The sequence below is a fragment of the Kryptolebias marmoratus genome, linkage group LG17 (assembly GCF_001649575.2).
Source record: "Kryptolebias marmoratus isolate JLee-2015 linkage group LG17, ASM164957v2, whole genome shotgun sequence".
Classification (NCBI taxonomy): Eukaryota; Metazoa; Chordata; class Actinopteri; order Cyprinodontiformes; family Rivulidae; genus Kryptolebias; species Kryptolebias marmoratus.
In genome coordinates this window covers 18,335,179-18,362,152 of record NC_051446.1, presented here as the reverse complement: position 1 = coordinate 18,362,152, position 26,974 = coordinate 18,335,179, and the positions used below count along the sequence as shown (strand labels likewise).

Sequence of the window (26,974 nt, the reverse complement as noted above, 5' to 3'; positions counted from 1 at the left end):
ACCAAAAGTTATAATCTCTATATAAAGAAAACATATTCCTCCATTTTATTCAAGAGTTTTAAAGGTGAATTTCTGTCCACCTTTTCAGGTTTGAATGCCTCCAGACTTGACACAAGAAAAATTTTAGACCATGGTAACCTATTATATGTTGGAGTGTGGCTTACAGTAATGCTTACGTGATTGTGACTTGCAGAATTTTGTCCTTATTTGTATAAAACGGAGCCAAACACTTGTGCGGGTGTGCGCGCGCTTGTGTTTATGTGCGAGCTGGTGGGCAGTATCGCAACATCATTGTATCTACAGACACACGAGACGCAAAACCACGCGGGATTTGAAGCAAATATTTGGAGAGTTGATCTAAAATGGCAAACAAACAGCATGCGGAGGATCTTCCTTACCAGTTCATATAAAAAGAGACAAACATAAACAAAAATATCCTTTTCTTTCTCATGGAGTCACAAATACACATTTTTTTTCAGTTCCTAAATAATATGACGTGTTTATCTGATGAAGGGTTTTGTTTTGAATGAAAAATAGTTTAGGGCACCCAGAATAAGTCCCTGCCATAATAAGTGCTTTGATTCAAATGTGTTTTTAAGAAAATCGAATAGTAAAGAAATACTGCAGATGTTGTTTTCAAGTTCACACAGGTTAACAATTTTGATGGGCCTTGAAAAGAAAGCAGTTTGAAAATCTATTTTCATGTTTTAGTCTGAACATTTCATCATTAAGTTAAAGAAGTTGGGTCAATTTTCAAACTGTGGAGTTGGTTTTAAGTGTCAGACTGTGACTTTATTATTGTCTGCTTAATATTACCTGTTTGTAAACCTAACAGTTATTCAAATGCACACTTGTCAGAATATCTTAAAACGTTAGAAACTTGGGCATAGGACGCACATGATTGATGTGCTGTAATGAGATTTCAGCACTGAACAAACAATACAAATTTATGGACGTCATGGTTTTGGAGACCTGCAGCTGCAGTGGCTGATGTTTGTTCACCTTTTTTCGCTGTGGCCAGAAATCGGATCTGCAGCTGGCCTCTGGCTCTTACAGAATGTATACAAAAAGGAATTCTTTACTCTATTTTTCCAAAAAGAAAAGGATAAATTGTGCAAAATGGTAGTTATCAAGTTTAGGAATACTGGCAGTCACACAATATGTCTTTAAACCTCAACAAAGGTTGACGTTCAACAAATAATTAGACATTTTTGTTTATTTCTTTAAATTTAAAATGTATGTATTAACGTTTATACATCTAAAGTAAAGAAACAGTGCTTTCATCAAGAAAACCATTTCATAAAATTCCAAATTCTATAAAAAAGTTGAATAAATGAAAATGAGTTGAGTCAAATCAGTATTTTTTTGTGATATAATGTATGTTTCAATTGACATTGTTTCTCAGGGTTTTAACAGGTTTGGCAGGTTGTTGGTTTGTAGAGATTTGTTGTACAGTGAGCAATAAAGGTTAGTTCACTCATGCAAGTAATGTACTGAGGTTTTCTTTCCGAAACGTTTAAATTTGACAGTGAGCAGAAGATTTTTAAAGGGAGCTCCATCTGACGTAACAAAATCTTATGTTTGTGCTTTCTGTTCATAATGTAGATAAAAATCAGAGGAAAAAACATTGAATGACAGTATTGTTGAGTATTGCAGTGACATTATCAGTTGCAATAGATCCACATTTTTCGTGTGCTTTAGCATCTTGGCCTCTAGATGTGGAAGACGAGTGCCATGAAAGTCCGTCTGATTGGCCACATCATTGGTTAGGAGAGGGTGGAAGTGTAACACTTAAAATAAAACTGCCTATGATTTATACCATTCCAAATAGGTTTTTGCTATATTGATATTGTGTGAACTGATATTGCAGTGACAATACATTTCCAATGTATCCACTGTTTGTCTCTAATCACAATTTAATTTATCCTAAATACCTTCAGCACGCTTAGCTTTTGGCCTCGTCCACACTGAAATGCTGCTTTCTAATGTCACTGTTAGTTCATTTATATAAACAACAAGTGCCGTACAAACGAAATGGCCATAAAAATACATAAATAAATAAAATAAGAAACCTAAAAGATAGAAAGTAGTAATTGTAGTACTATTGTTCCATAAAAACACTATAAAAGTACAGATAACAAAGCAAGCCATCAAGCTCTACTCGAGTCAAATTCCAGTGGGTAGAGGTGGATCTTGAAGGGCGCCTTGCTACAACGCAAGGGTGACATTTCAAGATTTCTTTCACTCTGAAACCCATTTACAAAAAAATATTTCCATCTGGACACAAGGCTGAAACAAAAAAACAATATTTGGGTGTTCATAAAAGCCGTTGCTGTTACTCAGTTAGCACGAACCTGGAGCACAACAGACTGAAGGATAATCAAATTGTCTTGTCATTGAAAGGTTTTCAGCATCATGCGTTGATAACAATGTTAAAACCATTTATTTTTAATTTAGTATCAGCCGCAGAAATTCAATAAAGTCAACAACAACAACAAAAAAAACTTTTCAATGAAGGAATAAAAGAAGCAGAAACTGAGTGTGTGAGGAAGGGGACAAAAAGAGGACAGCTGTGGAGCTGATTCTACCGAACAAGGATGGAATTAAAGAGGGAAGAGAGAGGAGGGTGAGAGTTCAGGCTGGTAAGCTGTCAAGGGAATGATCTGTATACGTTTGGAGCTTAGGAAGCCACCTGTACTAACACTAGGATGAGGAGAAGCTGCAGCAGCTACCCAAAATTGCTGCCGGCAAGAAAAGTTGTTAAAAATTCCAGAAACAGTTGCAATATACTCTCTTCCTCTTTCACCCAATCTCCATTTCCTTCTCCATATTTTTTTTTCTTCTCTCTCAATCCTTCATTTCGTCTTCTTCATCCTCTTGCAAGCACATTCTCACCTCCCACACTGAGTTTACTCCTCTCCCTCTCCCCACTTTCCTCCTCTCCTTCATCCAGTCTTCCTCTGCTCCCGATCTCTTCCCTTCTTGCACTACTTTTCCGGCAGAGTCCCAGCCTAGGCTGCTGCTGGCCGGGGTTGTTAGCCGTCAAATAAAAAATGGATGAATTGGTAAGGCCCCGGTGCTGTTCTCCTGCATCGAGTTGGGGAAAAAAGAAGTAGGGAAAAAGAAAAAAAAAAAACTAATAATCAGGCCATGTCTTACTAATAAAAACCAGGCCATCTGTGTGAGGTTTTTTTTTCATTCAAGTTAGATTTTTTTGTCAGTTCAAATCAAGAAAAAGTTTGTCATTTATGATTAATAATCTTAACATTTATAAAACCTTCTTTGAAATGTAGATCATTTAATTTGGAAATAATAATCTAAACCATTTTAATGTTTTTTTTTTCTTTCCTAATGGGAAATTGGAGCCAGTTACCATTTGTTTGGAAACAAAGTTCTCATTAGTCAGATATTAAATACCATATTATTTACCATATATAATATTTCTAATTTTTCATAATTACTTTATTGAAAAAAAAATTTGGGTTTGAGGTAAATCAAGTTTGTGATATTTTGTAGACTAATAGATACATACAGTAATTTGACCTAAAATGTGTTGCAGATGGATCAATAATGTAAATAATCTTCATGAAACATAAATAATAGTTATTGTGACCATTATTTTATATTTCTCTTAATAACATTAGATCATTGGTTGTACATTAATACAACCATAAGTGCATTTCTGAACTACTTTTACTGTAACTATTTACATATTTATGTTTCTTTAGACTTCTGTTTTAGTAAATTTTATGAAAAAAAGGCATATTCTGCTCCAGTACATTTATATTAGAGCTTTAGGTAATAAGTTGTTCTCCTTCAGGACTTTGACTTACTTCCTGTATCATATTTTTGTTTAAACAAGAGGTCTGAAGTCGTCTTTAATGTGTGCATGGCTGTTCGTGGTAATGTACTGTACAGAAGATGAGCGAGCGAGCTCTTAAATGTTGTTTTTCTTTGGGAAATTACATGGTGTTGGGGTCTTCTTTAAATAATTACAGCAAACAGCTTCCAATTAAAGACCTACTACGGCTATGTGTGTGTGTGTGTGTGTGTGTGGACATGTTTCAGAAATCACCATTTATCTTCAACACTCCCTTGGGGGCAGTAGGCTGAACATACACGGTGGGATCAGATCTCTCCGGCAAACAGGTCAAGTCATTATCTCTTCACAGCAGAATGAACTTGATCCAGTCGTTACAAGTTTTTCTGCTTTGCCGTTTCTCGTTCCACTCGATTGTTTGAAACTTTGCACGTTTTTCACCTTTCTTTTGTTTTTTGTTTTTGTTCTTTTCTTTTTGTTCAAACTGGAGGCATCTCAACTTCGCGTTTCATCACATGTTGGTTTTTTTTGCGTCGTACGTGTGTGTGTGTGAGCCTCAGACAAAAAGGGGCTGTGTGTGTGTGTGCGTTTTAGAGAGCATGCATGCTTCCGCAATGAAACATTTATTTGAATTAGTTTTGTGATAACAAGTCGGGGCATTACTTAGACCTCCTCCCACTGGCGCTCCACCTCCATGTCCATCACTCAAACCATTTGTGAACACATTGATCTTCCCTCCTTTCCCATTTCTCCCCTCCCCTCCTCCACACCCATGCTGTATATTCCCAGGGTTTGCAGGGAGGAGAGCCAGAATGGCTCAGACAGCCATTGATTTTTATTTTATTGGCCTACTTGTGGAAAGAGGACGAATAAGGGAGGGCCTGAGAGATGCAACTCTGCTGCTAAGTTTGCTCGCAGTGAAGAGTGTGTGTGTGTGTGTGTTTGAAGGTGGGTTTGGTCTGTCTGCTTGTGTCTGTCTCACCACAATTGTTTTTGTTTTGGTGTTGGGGTGTTTTCTGTCTGTCTGAAAGGTCTGTGTGTGTGTCCAGCCACCAGTGAGAGCCATCAAAAGCAGCATGAACAAGTGTACTGTGTGCCCAACCTTGTGTGTGTGTGTGTCATTTAAGGAGCTGGGGAATGTTTGGTGCTGATGGAACTGGCACCAGGGACTTGGACCCAAACACACACAGGCGCACACACACACACACACAGAGACACACACAGGACTGAGGTGTATCCCGGTGCTCATTAGAGCTGGTAATAAGGCTGTGCTGCTGAAAGAGGAAGGGAGAAAGAAAAAAAAACAGGCAAAGGAAGAGAGGGAGGGAGGAAGAGGATGGGAAGGGAGAAAAGAGGGGGAAAAGGGGGAGATTTTAAATTTTAATAACACTGGTACGATTTTGTAAATCTTTCCTGACAGAAAAGTCCTCATTATTTTCATCTGTCTCCGAGGAGCCTCTCCTCCGGCTTTGCCTCCTTGGGTAAACGGACCTTTCTCTCTTTTCCTCTCTTTTCCCTCCTTCGGTCTCTTTCTCTCCTCTCACTGCACCTCTCTGTTTCACTCCTCACTCTTTCTTGTTTTCCCACTTCCAGCTGTTTCTGCTGTCCGCCTCTGACCGTCCCGCTCGCCTCACTTTTTCTCTGCTCTTTGCGCTCATCATTTCCGCTCTCTGTGTCCGTCGTCCCCACATTACACTCCTCTGGATGTGTGTATTTCCATCCAGAAAGGTGTTAGCTGGCTGGTTGCCTACAATGTGGGAACACGAGGAGCCAATAGAAAAGCCAGCACTGTGAACTCTTATTGGCTGCTGCTTCAGTTCCAGTTCCAGCTGTGTCAAACTGTTGAGTTGTTTGGGATCATAAACAGGAAAAATGTTTGGAGATTATATAATTGGAGTATTCTGTCATTTATAAACATTTGATTTGATTTTTAACATTAGAAGCACTTTTTTGCACCAATTTGTCGTATATTTATAATATAATCAACTTTAACAAACAGAAAAATGACTATAACTCAGGCAACTTTACGTATGTTGAGCTAATATTTGGTGTGGTAGTAGCTGATCATCATCCCCAAAACATACTCTGAGCACTACACATTGCATTATATTTTTGCTCAAAACCTTAGGCATTAACCCTGTTTGTTTGTTAGCAAAACATCTATTCACCCACTGAACGGAGTTTAATTGGCTGTACATCAGCCTTAGCCAAAACTAAAATGGTTTTACGTCAGTCAATTTCACAGATTTGGAGCTAAATTGGTACTAAAGTCGTCCCCATCTCATACTCTGAGCTCTACATCATCCTGTGAGATCGTGAATAACATCACTTACAAAGTTTGACTGAAATGGCTGAAACTCTGTAACTCTGTCCCTTTTTCTCATAAGACGATTTTAGTTTAAAACTCTGGCATGTAAGTTGGCGGGCGATATGCATCCCTTTAAGGAATGGTAGAACTTGAATTGATAAATAGTCGTAAAAATTGTTGATTAATGCTAATTTATTACCAGAAAGCGGTTAGGGTTGTACGATTTAATTATTATCTTTTGTTCTTTTTTGTGATATAAGACTACTATTAATTTATGATTTCACGTAATTTACTTGGAAGAAATCCAGGGACCTAAAGAAAAAAAGATCTGTTGCCTTTGTATCATAGCAGCATAAAGGTATTTTCAAAGTCATTGTGTGGGGTGTGAATATGTGGGTCAGTTTGCACATCTGCACCGTTTGTTCGTGCACTCTTTGCACCACACACACACACACACACACACACACACACACACGCAACCCCTTCTTCCTAACCTCCCTCCCCCTTTCCTCGCCCTCCATCTTTATGTCAAGTGTCAAAACAGGAGGATGGATCCGGTTTGATAAGTTCTGTTCTGTCTGGCCACGTGTCAGGACAGGATCAACCACACAGCTGAGGAAAACGATGTTCTTCACTCCTCTACCTCCCAGCTTTTAGACGGGTTTTTTCTTCTTCTTTTTGTTTGGTGAAAAGGCTTTTAGATTTCTTGAGTCGGTTTCATTTAGGCTGTTTTTGTTTTCTGAGTTTTAGTGTAGTTTTAGTTGTCGTTTTAATTAAGATACAAAGTGCAGATTAAATATCCAGATCACAGTCTGAAACCGAGTTCTCCAAAAGATTATATAGCAGAACTGCAAAGTTGTGCCAAGACTGAGTGAATCAATGCTTTGTTTTGCAGAAATTAGCTCTTTAAGTTCCTTAAAGTAACAGTTCACATTGTTTGAAGTGAGGTTCTGTGGAAATGTAATGAACAGTTAATATCTTACCTGCTGTAGATAAGCTCTTTGAACCGCCTCAGTTTGTAGAAGCAGAGTTTAATTCTGACCGGACTGACAAGCTGACAGGACCCAAACCAAAAGTGATTTGTGCCGTCTTAAAACAAGACAAATAAAAAAAAATACCCCACAAAAAACTGATTATCTTCTTCATTCTTGTGTAAATCGTGTTTAAACAGCAGGCAGCCTTTGTAGAAGAAGCTGCTTCTCACAAATATAAGAACTGTTCACTCTGAAGTTATTTAGCAAAGCATTTACATACTGGTTAATAGTTTTATAGTCATTTTTCACAAATTTATGTTATTGGCACGATTTCAATTGAAAAGAAGTAGGAAATATTTGTTTTGTATCAGCAGTCATTTAGAATTGCGTGTCTTCTGGGTATATGTTGATAGGTTTTTACTGTGCAAAAGACTTTGGCCACCTTTGAGTTCTTTGTTTTTTGCATCCAGCGAGTCAAAGTGTTTTTTTTGTAATTGTTTTAAGTGGTTGGAGCAACAGTTTTGAGATTTTCTGAATGTCTTTTCAGTTGTTGTTGTTGTTCTTTGGTCACTGGCTGCTTTTATTTGCTCGTTCTCAGTTCAACCCTTCGACCTGGCCTCGGTGGCTTTTTTTTGTTGTTTGTTTTGTTTTTTGTCGAATGCCTATTTTAGCCACAGAGACAGAGAAATCATAAACTGTAGCACTGTCATGCATAGTAGAGCTTTGAACACTTAGTTGTTTGAAGTTATTTTCTGCTTCTTGCTGCCAAATCCGACTCCTTTATTAAATCCCGTTTTATCAGCACCCTGGTTTCTCATCTTTGCGGCTGAAACAAACTTCCTGTACATTTTTCCACAGCTGAAAAATTAACAAACAACACAAAGCGAGCTGGCTTCTTCCAATGCACACACACGCACACACAGACACACACTCCTCCGGGTATTTGGCTGGGATAAATAATCATTGTAAATAATGAATGTCAATTAATAGAGGGAGACGTGGCCTTGCTAAGCACGCTCTGATTAGGGTTTCACTGGGATCTCCTCCCCAGCTGGTTTCAGCCAATCACACGAGCCTCATTCAAACACACACAGTGAGGTTTGCCCATCACTGCCTTAGTTCTCACCATAGCATACAGATCTTTTTGTTGTGTTTATGGCCTGTGTCAGGTGAAGTCTCAGCAGAGTTTAAAATAAGATTTGTAGCTGGATTAAAAATGCATGATAATGCTTACTTGTGTTGTTGCTTAAGAAATGGTGTCTTTATGACAGTTTGAAAATAATGTATGCATTTATTCAAGGATAAACTGCTTATAAAAAGCAGTACGTCTAATGAGCACTGCGACTTCATTTGAAGTGTTACAGTTTTTGTTGCTATAACAGGGTTCCCACGCAGCCTGGGGAAGTTTTGAAAGGTATGGAATGTGTTTGTTTTTTTTTGTATTTTCCAGGTCTGGATAAGTATGTAGAAAAATCAGCTTTCCACATTTTTTTTTTTTTTTTTTTTTTTCCAATTTCGAAATGATGAAAATCAGATTCCCCCCAAAAAATCCATTGTTCAAACTAAGAAATTTAGATTTAGAGGAGTGTAAGAAAAGAAAAACCCCCAAGTCACGCCAAACTGAAGCGCCTTGCATGGCAGCGTTGTGTGAAAGTGGAACACATGGCAAAGCTAAACCGAAAAAAACGATGCTGTATAATTCAGATTGTTTATGTTGTAAGTTCTGCAACGTGTCAGTTACGAGTTCACCCAGTTCTGGTGATTTGTGTTTTTACTCTAAAGGCTAAAACTGTTTTTACAAAACGATCATATTGTATTCGGGAAGACGTGAGCCATTACGACTTGACTCGAAGACCTGTGATTAAACTACCATCCTGTTTGGAAACCTTTTTTTAGAACATGCAGATAGTAAAAGCCCGACCACCGTCCGAGTGTTTACTGTAACTGCGCAGGAAAAGTTTGAACTTGGACATAAAAATGAACCAGAAGTTTGTAGAAAAAAAAACAAAAAAAAACAAAAGCTCAAATTTGGCTTTTTAAAAAGTGTGGCATTTTTAAATCGAAACTGTGTAGGAACCTTTGTGAAACGAGCTCTCAGTTGTGATCGTTTTCATTGTGCAGCAGCCTCTTTTCTTTGCATCTCATGTTCCAGCTGTGAGTAAAACTGCTTTTATATGTGGCCAAAGTCTTTGGTTCAGAGAGGCTGTAAAAAAAAAAAAAAAAGGACACAGGAATACTACAAAGGTGTTTTTTTTGTTTTTTTTTTTAAAGAGAAATCTGTCTAACATAACGCCGTGGCTTTAAACAAAATGGCCAGCTGAGGTTATTGTAAATCAGAGCTGGTGGACTGCAGAAGGCCAACAGCTCCACTGCTGTGTTGTGCTCAGATTTGGACTTTAGAGGGTAGCAGGGTGACTGAGCAACCAGCCAGCCCCCCCTCCACTCCTCGGTGATAAATGGCCACAGCATGGGCTATTCATCTCCTGCTTAGAGAAGTGGACAGTGCCCCCCCTGCACGGCCTCTCCTCTGTACCCCCACAAGTCAGCAAATGTGATAATTCTCTCATTTGTCAGAAGCAGTGGAGGGTTTGCTGTGTGTGTTTTTTTTCTGATGGGGGGGGGGGACTCTTGAGATAAGTCTCAATCTTTTCCTTCTTTTCAGCTGTATTTTTTTTTTTATTATTATTATTATTTTTTGGTTAAAGGCCCCTCTTGAAAAGTTTACTTCAGTTAAAAAAAAAAAAAGAGGAAATTTTAAATGTGCAAAGGAGGGAGACGTTTTTATTGCAACCTCCCATCAGCAGTTTTATAATCTCCGGGAAACGACTGAGTCACTTTTTCCCACCTTATTCTGCAAGTAAAGTTTTAGAGCCTGTGTGTGCGTGTGTAAATGTTTACGTGTCAAACGTGTTTGTGAGCTCCGGTTTGTACATGTGCATGCATCAGTAGAACTTTTTTTTTTTTTTTTTTTACAAATACTACACATGTGAAAGCCAATCCGACTCTTTAGTTTCTAGAAAAATTGCAGCAGTTTTATAAATATTCTGTCTAATGCTTCACTACGTACTGATAAATACCGTTTAGTCTGAAGTTATGGGAACTATTAAAGCCAGTAAGCTTCCAGTTAATGGCTGGCTGTTTAGTTTGCACATAAATGCGGGATCGTTTTATTTACTGGTTTCTATAAATCTCTCCTGATCTCTGTGTTTTTCTCTCTGCAGGATCATCCAGAATCGTGTCCTGATCTTCGTCCTCGGAGCCGTCATCCTCCTCACCATCATCTTGGCCATCTATTTAAATCTGAGAGGCCACTGATCTTTCCTGTTCACCCAGAAACACTCACACACACACACACACACACACACACACACGCTCCCCCCTCCTTTCCTCTCTCCCGACAAATACAAACACACATGCGTGATTAATAGCGACAAAAGCGTTGTTCTGCTGTAATTAGGACAAATGGTCCCCATGAATCACAGTTTTCTAAACCTGACAAGGAGCTTTTTTTTTCCCCCACTCGTTTTATTCTTCGATTACTTTTTCTTTTCTACCTTTCTTCTTCTTGTTCTCTCGTTTTTTGCCTCTCTCCTCCTTGTCAGTTCATCCGCTCTCCGTCAGACACTTTTTTTCTTGCATCTTCAGGGACAAAAGTGGCATAAGATGTTGAAACTTTTCATGTCGTCGTCCTCGGTGTGGCTCTGCAGCCCGTCCCGACCCCCTGGTGAACACGACCTCATCCTATTTTGTAACTCGAAGCAGATTCCGATGCATGCATTTTTTTTTTCATTTATGGAGGTGGATTAGGTGTTTTTCCAAGATTTGTAGGCATAGATGAAAGACAGGCGGACAGTCGTGGACTAGCAGGCCTCACACTGACACCGACTGTGGACGAGCATTTTGTTGTATGTAGGAGTTTCTGTAACTAAATGATTCAGCTGTTCTTTATGTAGCCCTGACACAGCAGCGGACTGTGCCTTCAGATACCGCAAAGCCAAAAATAGACGCTTGGCTCTGCTTAGACATTAAAAGGTTGATGATTCATTCAGTCAAGTTGAAAGTATTGTTGGTTTATTCAGAAAAGGCTGCTCGTTTGCAGCTTTTCCAGTCAGGAGCAGAAGTGTGAATATTTTAGGAGAGTTAGAGGATAAAAAAAGCTGCGTCTTTTATTAGATTTTTATCATAAAACAGACCTGACCCCAAACTTCTGCCGATAAGACACAATGTAAACAAAGTAAAAAAGTTTCTTCGGACATTTTTGTCATATTTAGTGTCCAAATGTGGAACACAGGTCATGACTCATTCCTATGGACTTTTTATCTCTCATTGTGGAAATTCTTGGTATCATACTGTAAGTACTAACATTTAAATCCACATTGTGTATAGTATAGTGTGTATTTGCTTTCCATAAACGTGATTCTGTTACTATTTATTTAAAAATGCATAATTAAAATGTCTGTGCTATAACTGTATGTTTTATTTTCTTTGTTATTCTGATTGGACATTCTATACATTTTGGCTGATGATGCAGGACCAAATGAAATGTGTTGATTTCTGGTTTGTTTGTTTTATTTCTTCTATAAATAGATCTGACCTGTTTCAGCGCTCGTATCGTTTGTTCTGTGGATTTCGCGCACATTTTTTTTTAAGGTTTGTGTTTGTCTGTGATGCATTTCTTGGAAAAAAAAAAACTCAATTTAAGAGGGTTTTTTTTTTGGAGAATGTCTCGAGGTTTAAATGTAGGATGGATGGGATATTAATGCTAGAATTTGCACACACACACACACACACACACACACACACACACACACACACACACAGAGCACAGTACTGAGGAGCACATGTGTCTCTTGTGGTTAGTGTGCTGCATCCCAGTGAGGACATTTGCTATTCTGTTTCAGGGCCGTAGTCGTCATTTTCGAAGATGCAGGGGAGTGAACCCCCCCCCCCCCCNCCATTCCCTCCAACACACACACATAAAGCACCCTCCCCTATAGGCCACCAGTTCACAAGCCCTCACCATCCGCAGTGCCATCGTCGGCTTCAAAGCCTCAAATTAATGGCCAACAAAACTGTGTTCCTCTGACTGTCCCATGCGGGGCCGACCCGCCGAGATTTATCATTAAAGTCAAGGGAGTAAAAATTTTAAAATGAAGGAAGGAAAAAGGAGGAAGTGAACAAGGAAGAACAGAAGGGGGTATCGAGGAGGGGGGGCTGTATTCCCGGGCAGTTTGACAAATCTCTCCTGGTAATGACCCTCGGTGATTGTTGCTCTTTCACCCAGTCTAAATGTGCTGTCTGTCTGTACAGTATGTGCTGATGTGCTCTGTTCTCCATTTCTCTGTCTTTTCCTTCCAATCCCCCCCCACCTTACACACACACGCACACCCCTCTCTCTCCCTCTACCTCTTCTGCCACCTTTTCTCCTCCTCCCTGTCCTCCCCTCTCTCCCTCCCCAGCCTGTCAGATGAGCGGAGCGGTAGCTAGCGAGCGAGCGGTGGAAAGGCAGCGTGGCGGCGGCTTCTATTTGAAGTTGTAATGGTGTCAAAAAGTCAGGGCTGACTGACAGACGTCAGTCCCACAGGGCCTCATTAAAAACAGACCCACTTGACAAGGAAATAATTGAGCACTGGCGACAACTCGGGGGGGGCCCTCCGCGTTTTTAGATGTTTTTATTTTCTTTTCATTATTAGTGCCGAGCTATTATGTTCATTAAGAAATGGCATTAAAACAAGTTTTTAAAAGCGGGAGGGAAAGGCGGGGAGGGGCGGAGGGGTGGAAGGATGCACGGAGGAGGGAAGATAACGATTTGTTTAGAGCCCCCCTTTTCTGTTTTATTATTTAAGCAGGAGAACTGTCATGTGATACCTTGGCTATCATCTCTCCTCTCTTTATCCTTTCTCCCCTTTTTTTTTTTTTTGCTCTTCCCTCACTTTTACTTGAGCTTTTATTCTCATTTTTCCACCTGCCCCTCTCCTTCTTTTTCCATCTTCTTCCTCTTCATTTGAGCGACGGGTGTCATTGGAATACGAACTAGATTATTCATCAGTGCCCACCCCCCTCATACACACACACACACACACATCACTACTATTTCCTCCATTGGCTGATTTGGTTTTCGACTGGCGTCTCACGGCGGAAGGCTGAGGATGAAAACTTGTCAAAAATAGGTTATATCTTATTCCAAGGGGCAACAATAGCGGCAGGTACAGACACCTTTTAATATTTAATTTAGGCGGGTGTTAACCCTCCTTAAGTGATTGGAGCTGTGTCTTCCATACAGACGCCACAAGACGAGAGGGTGGAGGGGTGGGTGAAGAGGGTGGAGCGATTAATTATTTCATGTCTGAAAAGTGATTTTTAAAGCTCTTCCTGCCTTCTCCCGTGTGCCAGAGGAAGGACTGAATTCTTCTCTGTTTGTTTTTTTTTTTTTACACGTCCTCAGACTGGCTTGAAGCATTTCCACTGCAGTGTCATTTTTTGTCATCACGCAGCTTTTTTCTTCACCTGCCGCAAGAAGACAGATGGCATTGTGTTTTTTTTTTTGTTTGTTTTTATTTTCAGGATTACTGCTCTCTTACCGTGGCCAGGCCCGTTTGCTCCGAGCTGTCATTCAGCAAGGAAACGTTTGCACCAAGCTACAAGAGTTAGCGTGTTAGCAGGTGAAATACACGGCCAACTGGAGCTTCGCTAAGGAGGCTAATAACCCAGCTAACTACGGCTTGTCAGGCTCTCAACGTCCTTTACAAGGAGCTGAACAGCAGAAAAATAATATTCTGTGCATTCATTTCTTTAGAATTAGAAAAAAATAGATCTCCTGCTGTAGTTTAGCTTACCTTTTGTTTTATCCCTTTTATTTCTCTTAAAGGGAAACACACCTCATTTCTAAGGTGCTAAATATAGGGCTAAATTATGTCCATAATGTCCTCTAAAATCAGTTTAAAAGATTTTAAAACTGTTTGCTGACTCTGTAGTGATCAGCTTAAAGAAAAAAATCAATACTTGTAATTATATTAAAAATTAAGCCTTGATCTTAAATATCATCATGAATAAAATGTTTATAAATAAAAAAATGATAACAAACTAGTTTAAAATCTGTCCTGAAACTGAAACTGTCAACATGTTTCGTCTCTTTATTTATATCTGTGCAGGAAAATTAAAATAACTATAAGTAATATTACACTCGTGTGCCTAGAACATAATCAAAATATGTCAACATATGGTATTATTTAGGTGGCAGTAGTATTAGTATTTGCATTTCTGTTTTGAAATAAATCACATTTTAAAATTTTTGTTTTAACACCGTGAAACCGTGGTTTTTCTGCTCAAAGTTATCAAACCGTCAGAACGTCACACCGGCCCACGCCCACGCTCATGCTCAGCAGTCACTCCTGCTCTTCCTCGTCTTTTCTATAAGGTTTACATAAAAAGTTGCGGAGAGGACGGCTCGTCGAGGAGGAACCTCTGTGATGCGCCGCCGTTACAAACAGCCTGATGTTTGTCAGCCATTTAAGACGACAAGGGATTGTGACAAGCGTCGTTTGAGCTGTCTGTCCCTGCGTGGGGTGGTCCTTAAACTGCATAAACAGCGCCAGTGGTGGGATCACAACGGGAGGGTGGGTGCTTCATCTTCAGGAGTGTCCACGATGCTGTCATCTACAGCAGATGCCACACACACACACACAGAGGAGACACACGTGTATGTTAAAAGTGGCCCTGCAAACGACACACACACACACACACAATGGTGCTGTTTGAGAATGAGCATTCCTCTGTTTGATTCAGCAGACGCACAAAAGTGCATGCACACTGCTGCACGTATGGTGGATGCACCCCCATTACGAAGACACACACACAATCTAGTATACGGCTATTAGAAAAAGGAGCCATGTTCTCCGTTTGTACACGCCACCATTTCCAACAGAATGGCTGCCTTTCTCTCATCGGCCCTTTATCTGTCTTTTCTTTCGCCCCGTCAGTGCTGTCAACCATTTTATTGCTGTTGGTGCTTACAGTGAAGTGACAAAGGCCTCCATTATTTCAGGAATCCTCCGCAGCCATGCATGCGTGCTTTATACGTTCTCCCCCGAGTTGAGGCGATGAGCTCGGACAAGGAGGTGCTGCCGGATTGTCCGTCTGGGTTTGACTCCGTCGGTCGTGTTTGTACGACTCCTATTTCCTGTTTGCTGGTTGAAGGAACTCACTGCAAAGTCACGAAGACAGGTCCAAAAATAAATCATGAAGTAATAAATGTTTGCACAACTGCTTCCAAACTGACTTTTGTGATCTGCCAGACTCTGTTGTTGAATATCTGCAATTCGAGTCATTGTGGAGACTGTAGTAAAACAGGAAAAAAAATAAAAACCTTCACACGTTCAGGCTGACGTCGGCACTGTGTGGCTGCTGTTTGAAACACAAGAAGACGGGTCAGAACAGAACTAAGCCAGGCCAAACTAAACCACTTAGCTCCATCCCACCAACACCCCCAGCTCATCATCTCTCATTTTCATCACACCTTCCATCTCTTCCCTCCCTGTAGAATACCACCACAACCTTTGAACCAAAATTAACACTTTACTGCTACAAAGACAGTACAGTTGTAACCAGCGATATCGTTTGCATCATAATGTGGAGATGAAGAACGTGGAGCTGTTAATGCCGCCCCCATCCCGACCACTTTTTATCGCCAAGGTGGATGAATATGTTTTTGCCTGTGTCTGCCCGTCAGCAAGATATCTCATAAGCTATTTTAATGAAATATAAAAGAAATAATCTTTTGATGTATCTGCATATATGATTAACTTTCAGAGCAAACCCAAATCATAATGGCCGCCACGACCAACTCACCCTGGGAAACACAAAAATGTCTATAGTTCAGTCAAGATTGCAGATACCATGCAAAGATTTGACATGGTTGTAGCTGAGAGTCGTTACAGCTCATACTTCCATAAAACCTTAGCATTCACTGTTGAAGCCAGCCCCGTTAATTTGTTAGCAAAATATCCCATGAAAGACTGGATGGGTCTTAATGAAACTTTCAGAATCGTCAGATCTGCGTCTACAACTGATTTCCATTTGGAGTGAATCCAACTCAAGATGGCTGCCACAGCTAGTCGACATTCCCCAACATATAAATGGCGACAGCTCAGTCAGTTTTCCGGATGTTGAGCTAAAATTTGATGCGGTAGTAGCTGAGAGTCATTCACAAAACGTACTGTGAGGACGACAGAAATGACGGTAATGATAACGTTAACTTCAAGGTTTCACCAAAATGGCTCCAAATCATTTCTCAGTACAAGAAGATCTTAGTCTGAAACTCCGGCCTGAGAGGCAGCAGGTGATGTGCGTTTCTTGAAGGAATGCTAGCGCGTTATTGTTTCATAAGTGTTGATATTTGCTTCACCTTATTGATTTCTTTACGCCCAGTACATTAATTGTAAGGAAAAGTCATTTATGGAGTTTCATACATCGGGTCGGTTCTGATTTTGTAGAGTTGGTTCCTCGTCCGGTTGTCAGATTTCAAAAGACGAAAATGATAGAAGGTGAAAAGCAAAGATGAGTGCATAAAAATGAAGCTGGTTTGCCTAGGAGGCGTTGAGTGTCCTGGACGTTCTCAGAGAGCAGAGTTTAGTTAGGCTCACCCCCCCTTCGTACATTAATATACTTTGCATACGGCGTCTTAGCAGACACGATTCTAAATTTCCAACTGGGAGGCATCAGCGGAGGAATCACTGTCTTCAAAAGACGGCCTGCCAGTCACGCATCTCCCGTAGCCGGAGATCTGAGCGCGCCGTGATAGCCCGCGACATCTTTCTGGAAAAACGGGAAGTCGATCAGCTTTGATGGAGCACATCCGCCATGACAGGCTACTGAGGAGCTCTCTAATGAAGGAGGGAGGGGGGGGGAGGGGGCAACGCTTAGCATGGGAGAGAGGGGATGAGTGGGGGGATAAATGAGGGGATGGACAGAAAGAGAAGGTGCAGTTGGAGTCTTACAGACATGTTGGTTCATGATAAAGATGGTTTCCATTTTTGTGTTCCTGCTGATTCAGCATCCACACTGTTGTTATTTGGTTTTCTGTGCATTTATCACCATCTGAATACTTCTGCATACTTTAAAGTGTTTTTGCCATTCATACTGTATATCAAGATGTTCATCTCTTTCAGGAGGCGGATGCTGTGACTTTTGCTTTTTGTAACTTTGATACTTTTGGAAAATACTGAACGTTAATTACAAATATTTTCCCCACATGAATACATTCAGATCTCTTCAATTCCTTCAAAAACTTTGTTCTCTTTGAAATCTGCTTCAACAAACTTCCTCCGAATTTGACTTCTTATGCTCCTTTTTGTTTTTAGCAATAAAAAATAGTACATTTAGCTTTTAAAACTTTTAGCTCTTATCAAGATTTTTTCAACTTAGGTACCCTTTCTTTGCTTTAGCTTTTAGCTAGCCTTTTGCTGCTTTTGCCTTCCAGGTATCCTTTTGTTACATTTAGCTTTCAGCTAGTCTTTTGTTATTTTTAGGTAGCATTTTGCTACTTTTTAGCTTTTAGCTAGTGTTCTGCTTCTTTTAGCTTTACCAACTTCATTTCAGCTTCTTCAGCAAATCTCAGTAAAGTCATTCATTCTGCATTTTACCTAAAAGTGTCATTTCAAGAGAATAAAGACACCTCCCCTCTTTCATACTTCCATCAAGCCTTCACCTTAGCACCCCCCTCCACCCCTGCAGCCCCTGCCTCAGATGATTGGTGGCAATAAAAAATTCATTAGCACTGACCCAATCCCAGAGCTCTCTGGTCAGTTTGCTCCTTGTCAGCCAAGAAGTAGAATTAGGGCCTTTTCCAGGCTGGTGCGGGGGAGTCAACTGAATCAAGAGTCTAAAGGTTACAAAACCTGTATGATGTTGTCTTATATCCCAGTCTTGTAGAAAAGTAATCACACACCCCCCATCCTGAAGCATATGAGAGAATCCCGTTTTTGTGTCTCCTTCCAGAGTAAACTTTAAAGTCCGAGTCGAGCGTCTTTGACCAGTTTCCAAACTGATCCGAGCTAAGTGTTGTTGACACGAGTCTCATGTACCTCCATCCTAATTCCCAGCACTGAACTCTTAAACCGAGCTTTTCTGGAAACACATTCTGCACTTTCTGTTCACAAGAAGAGGGGAAAAAAAAGGCTTGCAGACAGAAAACCAGGCAGCCCTCCTGTACACACACATTCCCTCGTTTTGCTTTACACACAAACACACACACACACCTTCTCTATTGAGACATATGGACGTGGCAACAAAATGCACAAATTTTTGTTCATCTCAAGGACTTGTGAGGGCCCAGGCGAACTGAGAGGCCTTATTGATTTTCCCTCTTTTAATGCTGCGACTCTGGGATTACCCCATTTTCTCATTCATTTTTAAAGACTACTCGAGAGATTCTTACTTTCCTTTTTCCTCTCTGTTTTTTCCTTTTTCCATAACCCCTCACTTCCACCCAACATACGTGCACGTGCACGCACGCACACACACCACACCCCCCCTCCTCTCCACATGCGCAGGCAGTTGCACTCACCCCTTTTTTTCCGCAGCCGAATCCCATCTTGACCCTGAAAATTGTAATGCAGCCATAGATCACAGCTGCTGAATATTAGGGCTTACAAAAGCAGTTAAATAAAATATGTCGGAATCATCCGATCCCAGAGGCCACGACAGAAATTCTAATCAGGTGAGAGGAAGGGGAAGGAGTCCATGGGGGGTGGGGGTGGGGGTGGAGGGTTGTGGATAAAGAGAACTGTATGGATCTACGAGGCCAAAAGCAAAGAGCTGACAGAGAGCTGGGGCTGAAAGACGGGACTAAAGTTGTAGCAATCAGGTGGTCAAATGAAAGAATATTAGGACGATAAAAAAAACATCCTAGAGTTTTGAATTAAGATCATCTTATGTTGAGAAATGATGGCGTTGTAGCTGTTTAGCCCAAACCTTGAAAATAACGATGTGCAAGATCTCACCTGATAATGTGAGATGAGTTTGTGTTGAGGAAAACTCCAAGCTACCACCATACCACATTTTAGCTCAATATCTGCAAAACTGTTCCATTAAAAGCCATTTTTGTGTAGGCTAAGGTCGATTAGCTGTGGCAGCCATCTTGAATTGAGCCTAATTGAGTCTAAAAGTTAATCAGCTGAAGATGTAAACCTAGCTGTTGCTATCATTAAAATCTATTCCAATGGTTAATGGCAACGTTTTAAACCCAGATCTCATGCGATCAGTTAGTGCTCGGAGTATGTGTTGGCAATGACTCTCAGCTACTTCCACACCAAATTTTAGCTCAATATCTATAAAATACACTGAGTTGCAGCCATTTCTATGTTTGCTAGGATGCTCTGATGTGGCCTTCATCTTGAATTGGGTTAACTCCAGACGTTATGATTATGACCTAATAATTACTTTCTGAAGGTTTTGTTAAAATTCATTTCGTGATTCATGAGATATTATGCTAAAGATGCAGACAAACGAACATTCTCGGCCTCTCTCCTCCGGCGGCTGATGATAACTATGAACACCACAAAGCCTGTAAGTCTGGGTCATGCATTGAAGCTCGGAGTCTCTCTTTTTTTTAGGGTCAGTTTAAAAACAATAGAGCACAAATTGATGAATTTGTACAGATTTTCTACCTAACAAAGAGAGTTTAAAGCATTTTGAACAAACACCATCATTTCAGGTAATCCGCGCCGTGCTGTTTTCTACAATTAGTAGCAGCGTTTGCCTCCAGCTAAAAGTCTTCAAAGTGAGCAGCTTCTTGTAAGCTGCAGAGTCAACCAAGTGTTTGGAAAATAATTGAGTCTCCGGATATTAATGCATTCATTTTATGCTAAACAGGCCAACAGCACTTTTGGCTCGTAGGTCTTCCTTTGACCAGATGTAGGAGGGAGTAAAAAACATGTTAATTATTTTCCTGGCATGCTTGTTAAAGTGAACCACAAAGGTTGACCCGACAGAGAGCAGCACATCGCACTGTGCAGCTCCAGATCAACAGATTTAGGGTTTTTTTTTTTTTTGGTTTCGCAGAACGATTTAAGTAAATGAAATTCTAACACAAACTGTTTAATTTAAATTTAATATAGTCAGCCTCTAAAATCCACCGGGAGGCCTGGTTTTTCTGAAGGTGCAGCCGCTGTTAATACTTACCGCCCAAAGTTGGAACGATAATGTTTGCAGGCATGCCTGGGTTTGCATTTGCTTGTCGGTGCTGTTAGCAAAATATTTCATGAATCACTGACCGGGCTTTAGTGAAACTTTCAGGACATAATCACTGGATGAACTTCTACAACTGATTAAACTTTGGAGTCAATCTGATTCAAGATGGCTGCCACAGGAAAGCATTTTTTCCAACCACAAAAACGGCTATAACTCAGTCAGTTTTGCAGATATTGAGCTAAAATGTGGTGTGGTAGTAGCTGAGCATCATTCACAACACATACTTTAAGCTCGAACAGATATTATGATGGAACCAAACTGCCTATAGCTCTGTCATTTCTCAACATAAAATAAAATGCGGCGGGCGATATGCATTCATGTGCATGCTTCAAAGAATGCTTGTCTTTTAATTCTTCAAGAGAAAGTGAGCGTCATGCTTCAACAACGCAATGAGAAAATCATAAACCAGCCTCAAATATCAGTTTTTCACAAGTGCTGTGAAAACATTCATGCTCCCCCCCCCTCTCCTCAGTTGTTCCCACAATTGAGCACCTTGGACTCAGCCACATGTAAAACTGCCGGACAGTCTGGAGAGAGGTGATTGATCGCGCTTCAATCCCTCAGTGGTTCTCCAAACACGGAGACGCTCAATTACACCTTCAGGATCAAAATGCTGACTTTACACCCTGAAGTCCACAGAGAGGTAGACAAAGAGACGTCCAGGAGACCTGCGGCGGACATGTTCTGAACACCAGCCCGCACTTTGTTTGGCACGTCCCTGGATTTTGTCTTTGGCAAATAAATAATTCATTCGTGTTCACTATGTCATGGCTGAGACAACAGAAATTCAAGCAGAACTTTAAATTTAAACCTGTGTGAGCTCTTACTGTCTTGACTTTAAAACAAGGCGGTAAAGTCAGAATATGAACACTTTCTTGTCCGTTTAGGAGAAAATGAAGCAACATCTGGTAGTTTACAATAAATTGGGTTAAAACCTGATTTTAGATGTAAACAATAATTGTTTTTCTTTTGGTTTCAGGAACTCTGATGGTTTTTTTGTTGTTGGTTAGCTATTTGCACAAAGCGCTACATGTATGTGTTGGTTAAAGCTTTACGACAAATAAGATATTTTAAAAAGTTGTACAAATGTTTTAGTTTTAATCCTGCTCATTTTGCTGTTTCACAGCCTAAAGTATACGTAGGCAACACAAGGCCTGAGGGCCTGAAGTGCCCCTTAAGTCATCTCAATCTGGCCCTCCACATCCTCATACAAAAATAAAACAATTTGAAATGAATTAACAAAGACTAACGGTTCCTTTAGTTCATCACTGAGATCATCCTTTGCTGAGAAATGATGAAGTTATTGTAATTTTGGTCAAACATTGAAAGTAACAATATGCACATTCTCACACTCAATGTACATGCTGAATGACTCTCAGATGCTACCACAAAGTTTTAGCTGAATATCCATAGAATTGTCATGTTTGTGTTTCGATTGTCAGTTGGGTCTGGCAGCCATCTTGAATTGGCTTGATTAAAAAAGTGAATCATTTTAATGTGTGCTTTAAATGAATCTTTTCTGCCAGTTTCTTTAGAATGTGTCCAGTGGTTCATGAGAGGTTTTGATAATTAATGATGATGTGTGAAAAATTAAACTAAATATTGCATTTTTTTAGTCGAGTGTTTGTTTCCAGGTGCTTAATATCTATATCTGCTTTCAAGATTTATCGTAAAGCATTCAACAGTACAGAAATGCACAGCTTCATGCTGACATGAGATAGAAAGCAGACCTTCCTTGGTGTGTTTTGCAGATGATGTGGTGTTGACTGTGTTGTTCCCATGTTTCAATCTAATACTTTGGCCTCTGGGAACAAAAATCTTGCCCACCTGTGCCCTAAAGTCTGTGTTATTTTGTTAAACATGGCGATAATCCTCTGAGTTCAAGTGAAAGATTTTAAAATTAGAAAAAAAAAAATGTTTAAAGGTCCATGGATTTTTTATTTTGTTCCATACCTATTCACAACAAAAAAAGGTTTGACCTAAATGTTTCCCTCTTTAGCAGACAAAAACGGTTTTATCTGATTCATTCAGACTATTTTGCTTCTGAAACTTGACTTTTTCCATTTAAGTCTCTGTAAATAATAACTGTTCATAAAATCTATATGCTCTCGTTAATCTTGGATTAGTCAAGGAGTGTGTGTATGGGGAAACAAAAGTCTGGCTGAAGTATATTTTATGAATATACCAGAGGTCTTATGATCAATGCGAGAGTACTTTTGTGTTTTTATTAAAAATGTACATTCTTAAGAAATTCTGCCATTGGATTAAAAAAAAAACATCTTTTATGGCCTTAAATAAAGCAAACAGCTTATTCAACCCAAGCCCCAGTTTGCAGCCATTGAAATCAAATGTAATGCTGTATTCGAGCCGATGCCAGCAGTTGAAGGACAAACTATTTGGAAAGGAGAACGATCTTAGAGCTGCTCACATCTCCAGCCTTTTAATGGATGCTCAGAACTCCAGCGCTCACTCGGAGAGAAAATGCTTCCTCGAGTGGTGTTCTTTCACCGAAACGGGACAATGGGAGATGGTGTAACTAAGATATATATACATTTTTTACTTATTCTTGTTTATTATAATTGATTAAAGCTGGAGGGAGGTCAGCAGCTGCAGAGACTCGTCTCCTCTTTGCTTGTTGTTGTGTGTGATTGTGTTGTGACCCTGGGTTGCTTTGGGTGCAGAACAGACGTCTTCTGTTCATTCTGCTGAGTTTCTAATCATCTTAAAATACCATCCCTGCTCTGTCTTTTTTCTGTGCTTTTAGACATTTAAACCTTGTGCTATTTCCAGCTGCTAACAGTAAAACCATTAACATATTGTAGTTGTCATTAATTTCCTGTCATGAAGGCCTGGTTAGCTTTATTTGTATGAAATGGTTTTGCAAGTTTCAAGTTTTTGCAAATGGTTTTTGGCAAGTTCCTCCCCTCCCCCACCCCCCCCCAAAAAAAAATAAAATAAAAAAATAAGGTAACCTTGGAGACTAAATAAAACTGTTTCCAGATCTGAACAGGCTGCACAGTGCTGAATGCTAACAGAGTGTTTGATGACAGCATTGGTGTGGCTGTTCCCTTCTAGGACTTTTTCAGACGGGATATTTATTTGATTATGAAAATACTTTCACAAAATGAAAAATGGAAAGATTGTTTTCTTTCTTCAGAGAAGTTAATTGAGGTCCAGTAACTGCTGGTGGTGGTACTGCAGCTTAAAGTCATAGTTCAGATTTTTTTAAAGTGGTTCTGTTGAAAAGTTCTAAACAATTAACATCTTACCTGTTGTAGATAACGTTTTGAACATCTTCAGTTTGGAGAAATAGAATTTAGTTCTGACAGAAAAATAACTCTTTTCTTTTTCTTATGTTTCAACTAGCAGGACGTTATTTACCCTACTGATGCACAGCTACTCTTTCCTACCATATTAAAAGCAAAATCTTGTGATTGTGAAGAACAATTTTTTCAAAGGGTTAAAAACAGTCAGAATGCTTTAGCAGGTATCTGTTGGAGGTTTTCCTCCATGAGTTACATCATCCTGACTGATGGATGATGGTTATCCACCTGAGAAGTTAACCCAAGGAAAACCAGGCACATGTATGTGTTGAAAAGAAAAGCTGAACATGAAGCTGGGGGCCAAGGCCTCAAAGAATTGTTTAAAAAATTATGGAAACCAGCAATAAAAGGAAGATCAAGTGATCCTGCAGGAAAAAAGAAAGCCAAAATTTTAGTTCTGAAGTTCTTAAAATGCATTTACTGCAAGTTGATGAATCGTCTGGCCACCCAGTCAGGTGTGGAAATACACACAGGCTAATGGGGTCATTTAAAGGGAAACAAGTGTCTAAAACAGGTAAAAATGTACAATAAGATGGCTGATTGGCATAGATATGCAAATATTTAAGTAGGAGGCGATGCAGTTCCTGCTGGTCAGGTTGTTTCAGCACCACGGACAGTTACACAACAATTTACCAAGTCCTGTGTGAAAATGATCTCATCAGAACGTTCTTTATGTCTGAAAACAGTGTATTAAAGCCATGCTATTCATTGAAGGGCTTTGGAAGGAGAAGATTAGTCATCATGACACCTTTAACCAAAAATATGGCACCATTATGGGCTCTAAATTAATCTTGCCTCTATAGGTGAGCAGGTTTCTGCCAGCCTTGAAACTGCATGTTAATAATGACTAAATAGCAATTCAGAATGTAACTACATGCAAGAAACTAGTACCTTAAATTTATATAAATAAAGTGGTTTTAAACCTTGATCCTATTCTGAGTTTTTTATCTAAACAATCTAAACTAAAAACCTACCAAAGATGCTTAAATGTCCCTGAAGTGTAAGATCAGCTGTAACAGCTCAAATAAAGCACTTTTCAGAAACCAAAGTGAAAATGTTTTGCTCTGTTTTCAGCCAGCTAAGGTGTTGATGAAGCAGAGGCTCTCCTGGATCCACTACGTCATCTTAAAAAAAAAACAAAAGTCCCTCGGCGGCGCCGGAGCTTGGTGTTGCTGCGGTGTAAGAAGCCGAGGTCACCGGTTCATCCGTCAGAGAGCCTCCTCGCTGATGGATGGCACTCAAAGCAACGCACGCTCAATCCGATGTAGCCCTAACCGCTGAGAAAAGGCCTTTGCAGGCAGCGAAATAAATAAATAAACAGCGACATCAAAGGGATGTTCAAAAGGAAAACAAAGCTTGCACACGTTCGTTTGCAAACACATACACACATCCAGCAAGGGAGAGAAAAGGGAGGCGGAGGGGAGAAATACAAAGGACTGAAAGCATACACATAGTTTACTCTCCAATGACACTCAGCTCGAAGGAAATCCAGACAAAACAAGGCAGAGTGGGGAAAATTTGGAACGATTGATGGTTCGATATTCACGCTGAACAGCCTCGAAAACAAAGAGCGGGCCGAAAACTGATTAAAAGGTGAAATTCCACTCAGGTTTTGGCCTGATTTTTCCCTCCATCTGCAAACAGCCCCGTTGACCTGAGTGAGCAGGTCTCAGACACGCTGAAGGAATCAAGTGACACCTTCACCTCCTGAGTGGGCTTAAAGATTATTCACCGAAAACGTGCCACTCGGTTGGGACCAGTATGCTGACTCTGCTGTACTGACACACAACGTGAACATCGTTCACTTCTGCCAACTGTGAGGAAAATAATAATGGAGATCAATGGGATTTTGGTGAAACAGATGAAGAAAAAAAATCTGTTTTTGGAGCTCTGTAGTTCAGACAGACTTCAGGATGGAAACATCATTCAAAGTTTAAATGGGTCACAGAAAGTTAGACTTTACATGCCTGGATGGGCACTCTGATAACTTTTATGGTTCATACACAATCGCAGTTTAAGTTTTGTCATTTTTACAGATTTTTTTTCATGCAATGTTCAACTGACACCCTATCATTTGAGCTGTTTTAAATGTTCAAACTCTTCTTACTCCCACTACTCTTCATGGTGCATATACAAAGTATACATCAAAACATAGGCTTTTTGGTTTTCTTTCACTCAGTGTGTCCTACTCTGCTAGAGAACGCATGGTTTTCTCTCAAAACTTCCCTGAACACAGAGAGCGTACACCCAATATTCCACAGACTGTAGTTATTAAGTTTAGCTTAAAACGTTCTCTTCAAACCTGGAAGTGAAGGGTTCTTTTAACTTGTCATATCTCGTACATAAAACACTGGAGAAACAGAAAAATTCACATGTGTGACCATCAGTGTCTTCTGTCGCTCATGTTCATAAATCTTCAAGAGCTGATGTATAGCTTTCACACAGTGATTGTTTATTTCAAGCAAACGTTTCAGTTTGCATTTTAGTTTGCCTCTCGAAATGGTCAGTCAGGGAGTGACAGAGCCAGGTGTCTGGTTACCACGGTGACCATAACGAACCACTGGCAGAAGCTTTAACAATTCTTCTGATCTTGGTTCTTATGCAGGTATGCATTGGAATGGAGGCATTTTTTTTCTTAGTTTAGATTATTACAAACTTACGTTGGAGTTTTGGCCAGCAGCTCCATCAGCACTGTTTAAAATAAAAGTTTTTTTTAGTTACAGTTAGGAGAAACTCCTATTAGTCATTGCTGGTGCCATCCTGACTGTAGCTACTTGTGCAAGATCTGAAACCAAGTGCTGTTCCCATCTGATCACACGAGGCTCTTTATGAGCGACAAATAGGAATCAGAAGCCCAAATTACCCTTAATATGATCTTTTCCCAATCTTTACCAGTTTTAGGGCTTTGGTTTATTAAGTGTTGGTATTTTACTTATTTTTTATGATTTTGTTTTGTTTTCTAAATCTATCTAAAAGGAGCAAAGGAATGTTGAAAACAATGGAACAGTGGTGGGTGAGACAATGAATAACTTCTCAAAGGAATCTATCTCAGTTCTCTTGGACAAAGCAGAAAGACCAGCAGCTTATTCCACCACCGTCTCTCCAACCTCTCAGGGAGGAGTTGTTTTTTAGGTAATAACAACAGAGGTTTTACTGTACATGTCCGGAGTTTCTAGAAACCCAAAGTGGCTAATTTTTACTTTAACTGGTTGAACTTTTCAAGGATGACCATCAGGGCAGAGCAGAAACAACAACACCGCCATGAAAAACTCCAAGAACCTTGCATGAGGTAACTTCATGC

At 40.0% G+C, this 26,974-nt stretch overlaps 1 protein-coding gene across 4 annotated transcripts in view; it reads left to right on the top strand.

Moving 5' to 3' along the window:
• The window catches only part of vti1a (vesicle transport through interaction with t-SNAREs 1A), a 107,482-nt gene extending 95,778 nt beyond the window's left edge, over window positions 1-11,704 (top strand). For all 4 annotated transcript variants that reach the window (XM_017439436.3, XM_017439422.3, XM_017439446.3 and 1 more), the window contains one exon: window positions 10,324-11,704. Coding sequence is in view for 2 of the 4 variants with exons in the window: in XM_017439422.3 (XP_017294911.1) it covers window positions 10,324-10,417 (94 nt within the window). In the remaining 2 variants the exon portion in view is untranslated. The remainder of the gene's footprint in view (window positions 1-10,323) is intronic.
• Window positions 11,705-26,974: the final 15,270 nt, after the last annotated feature.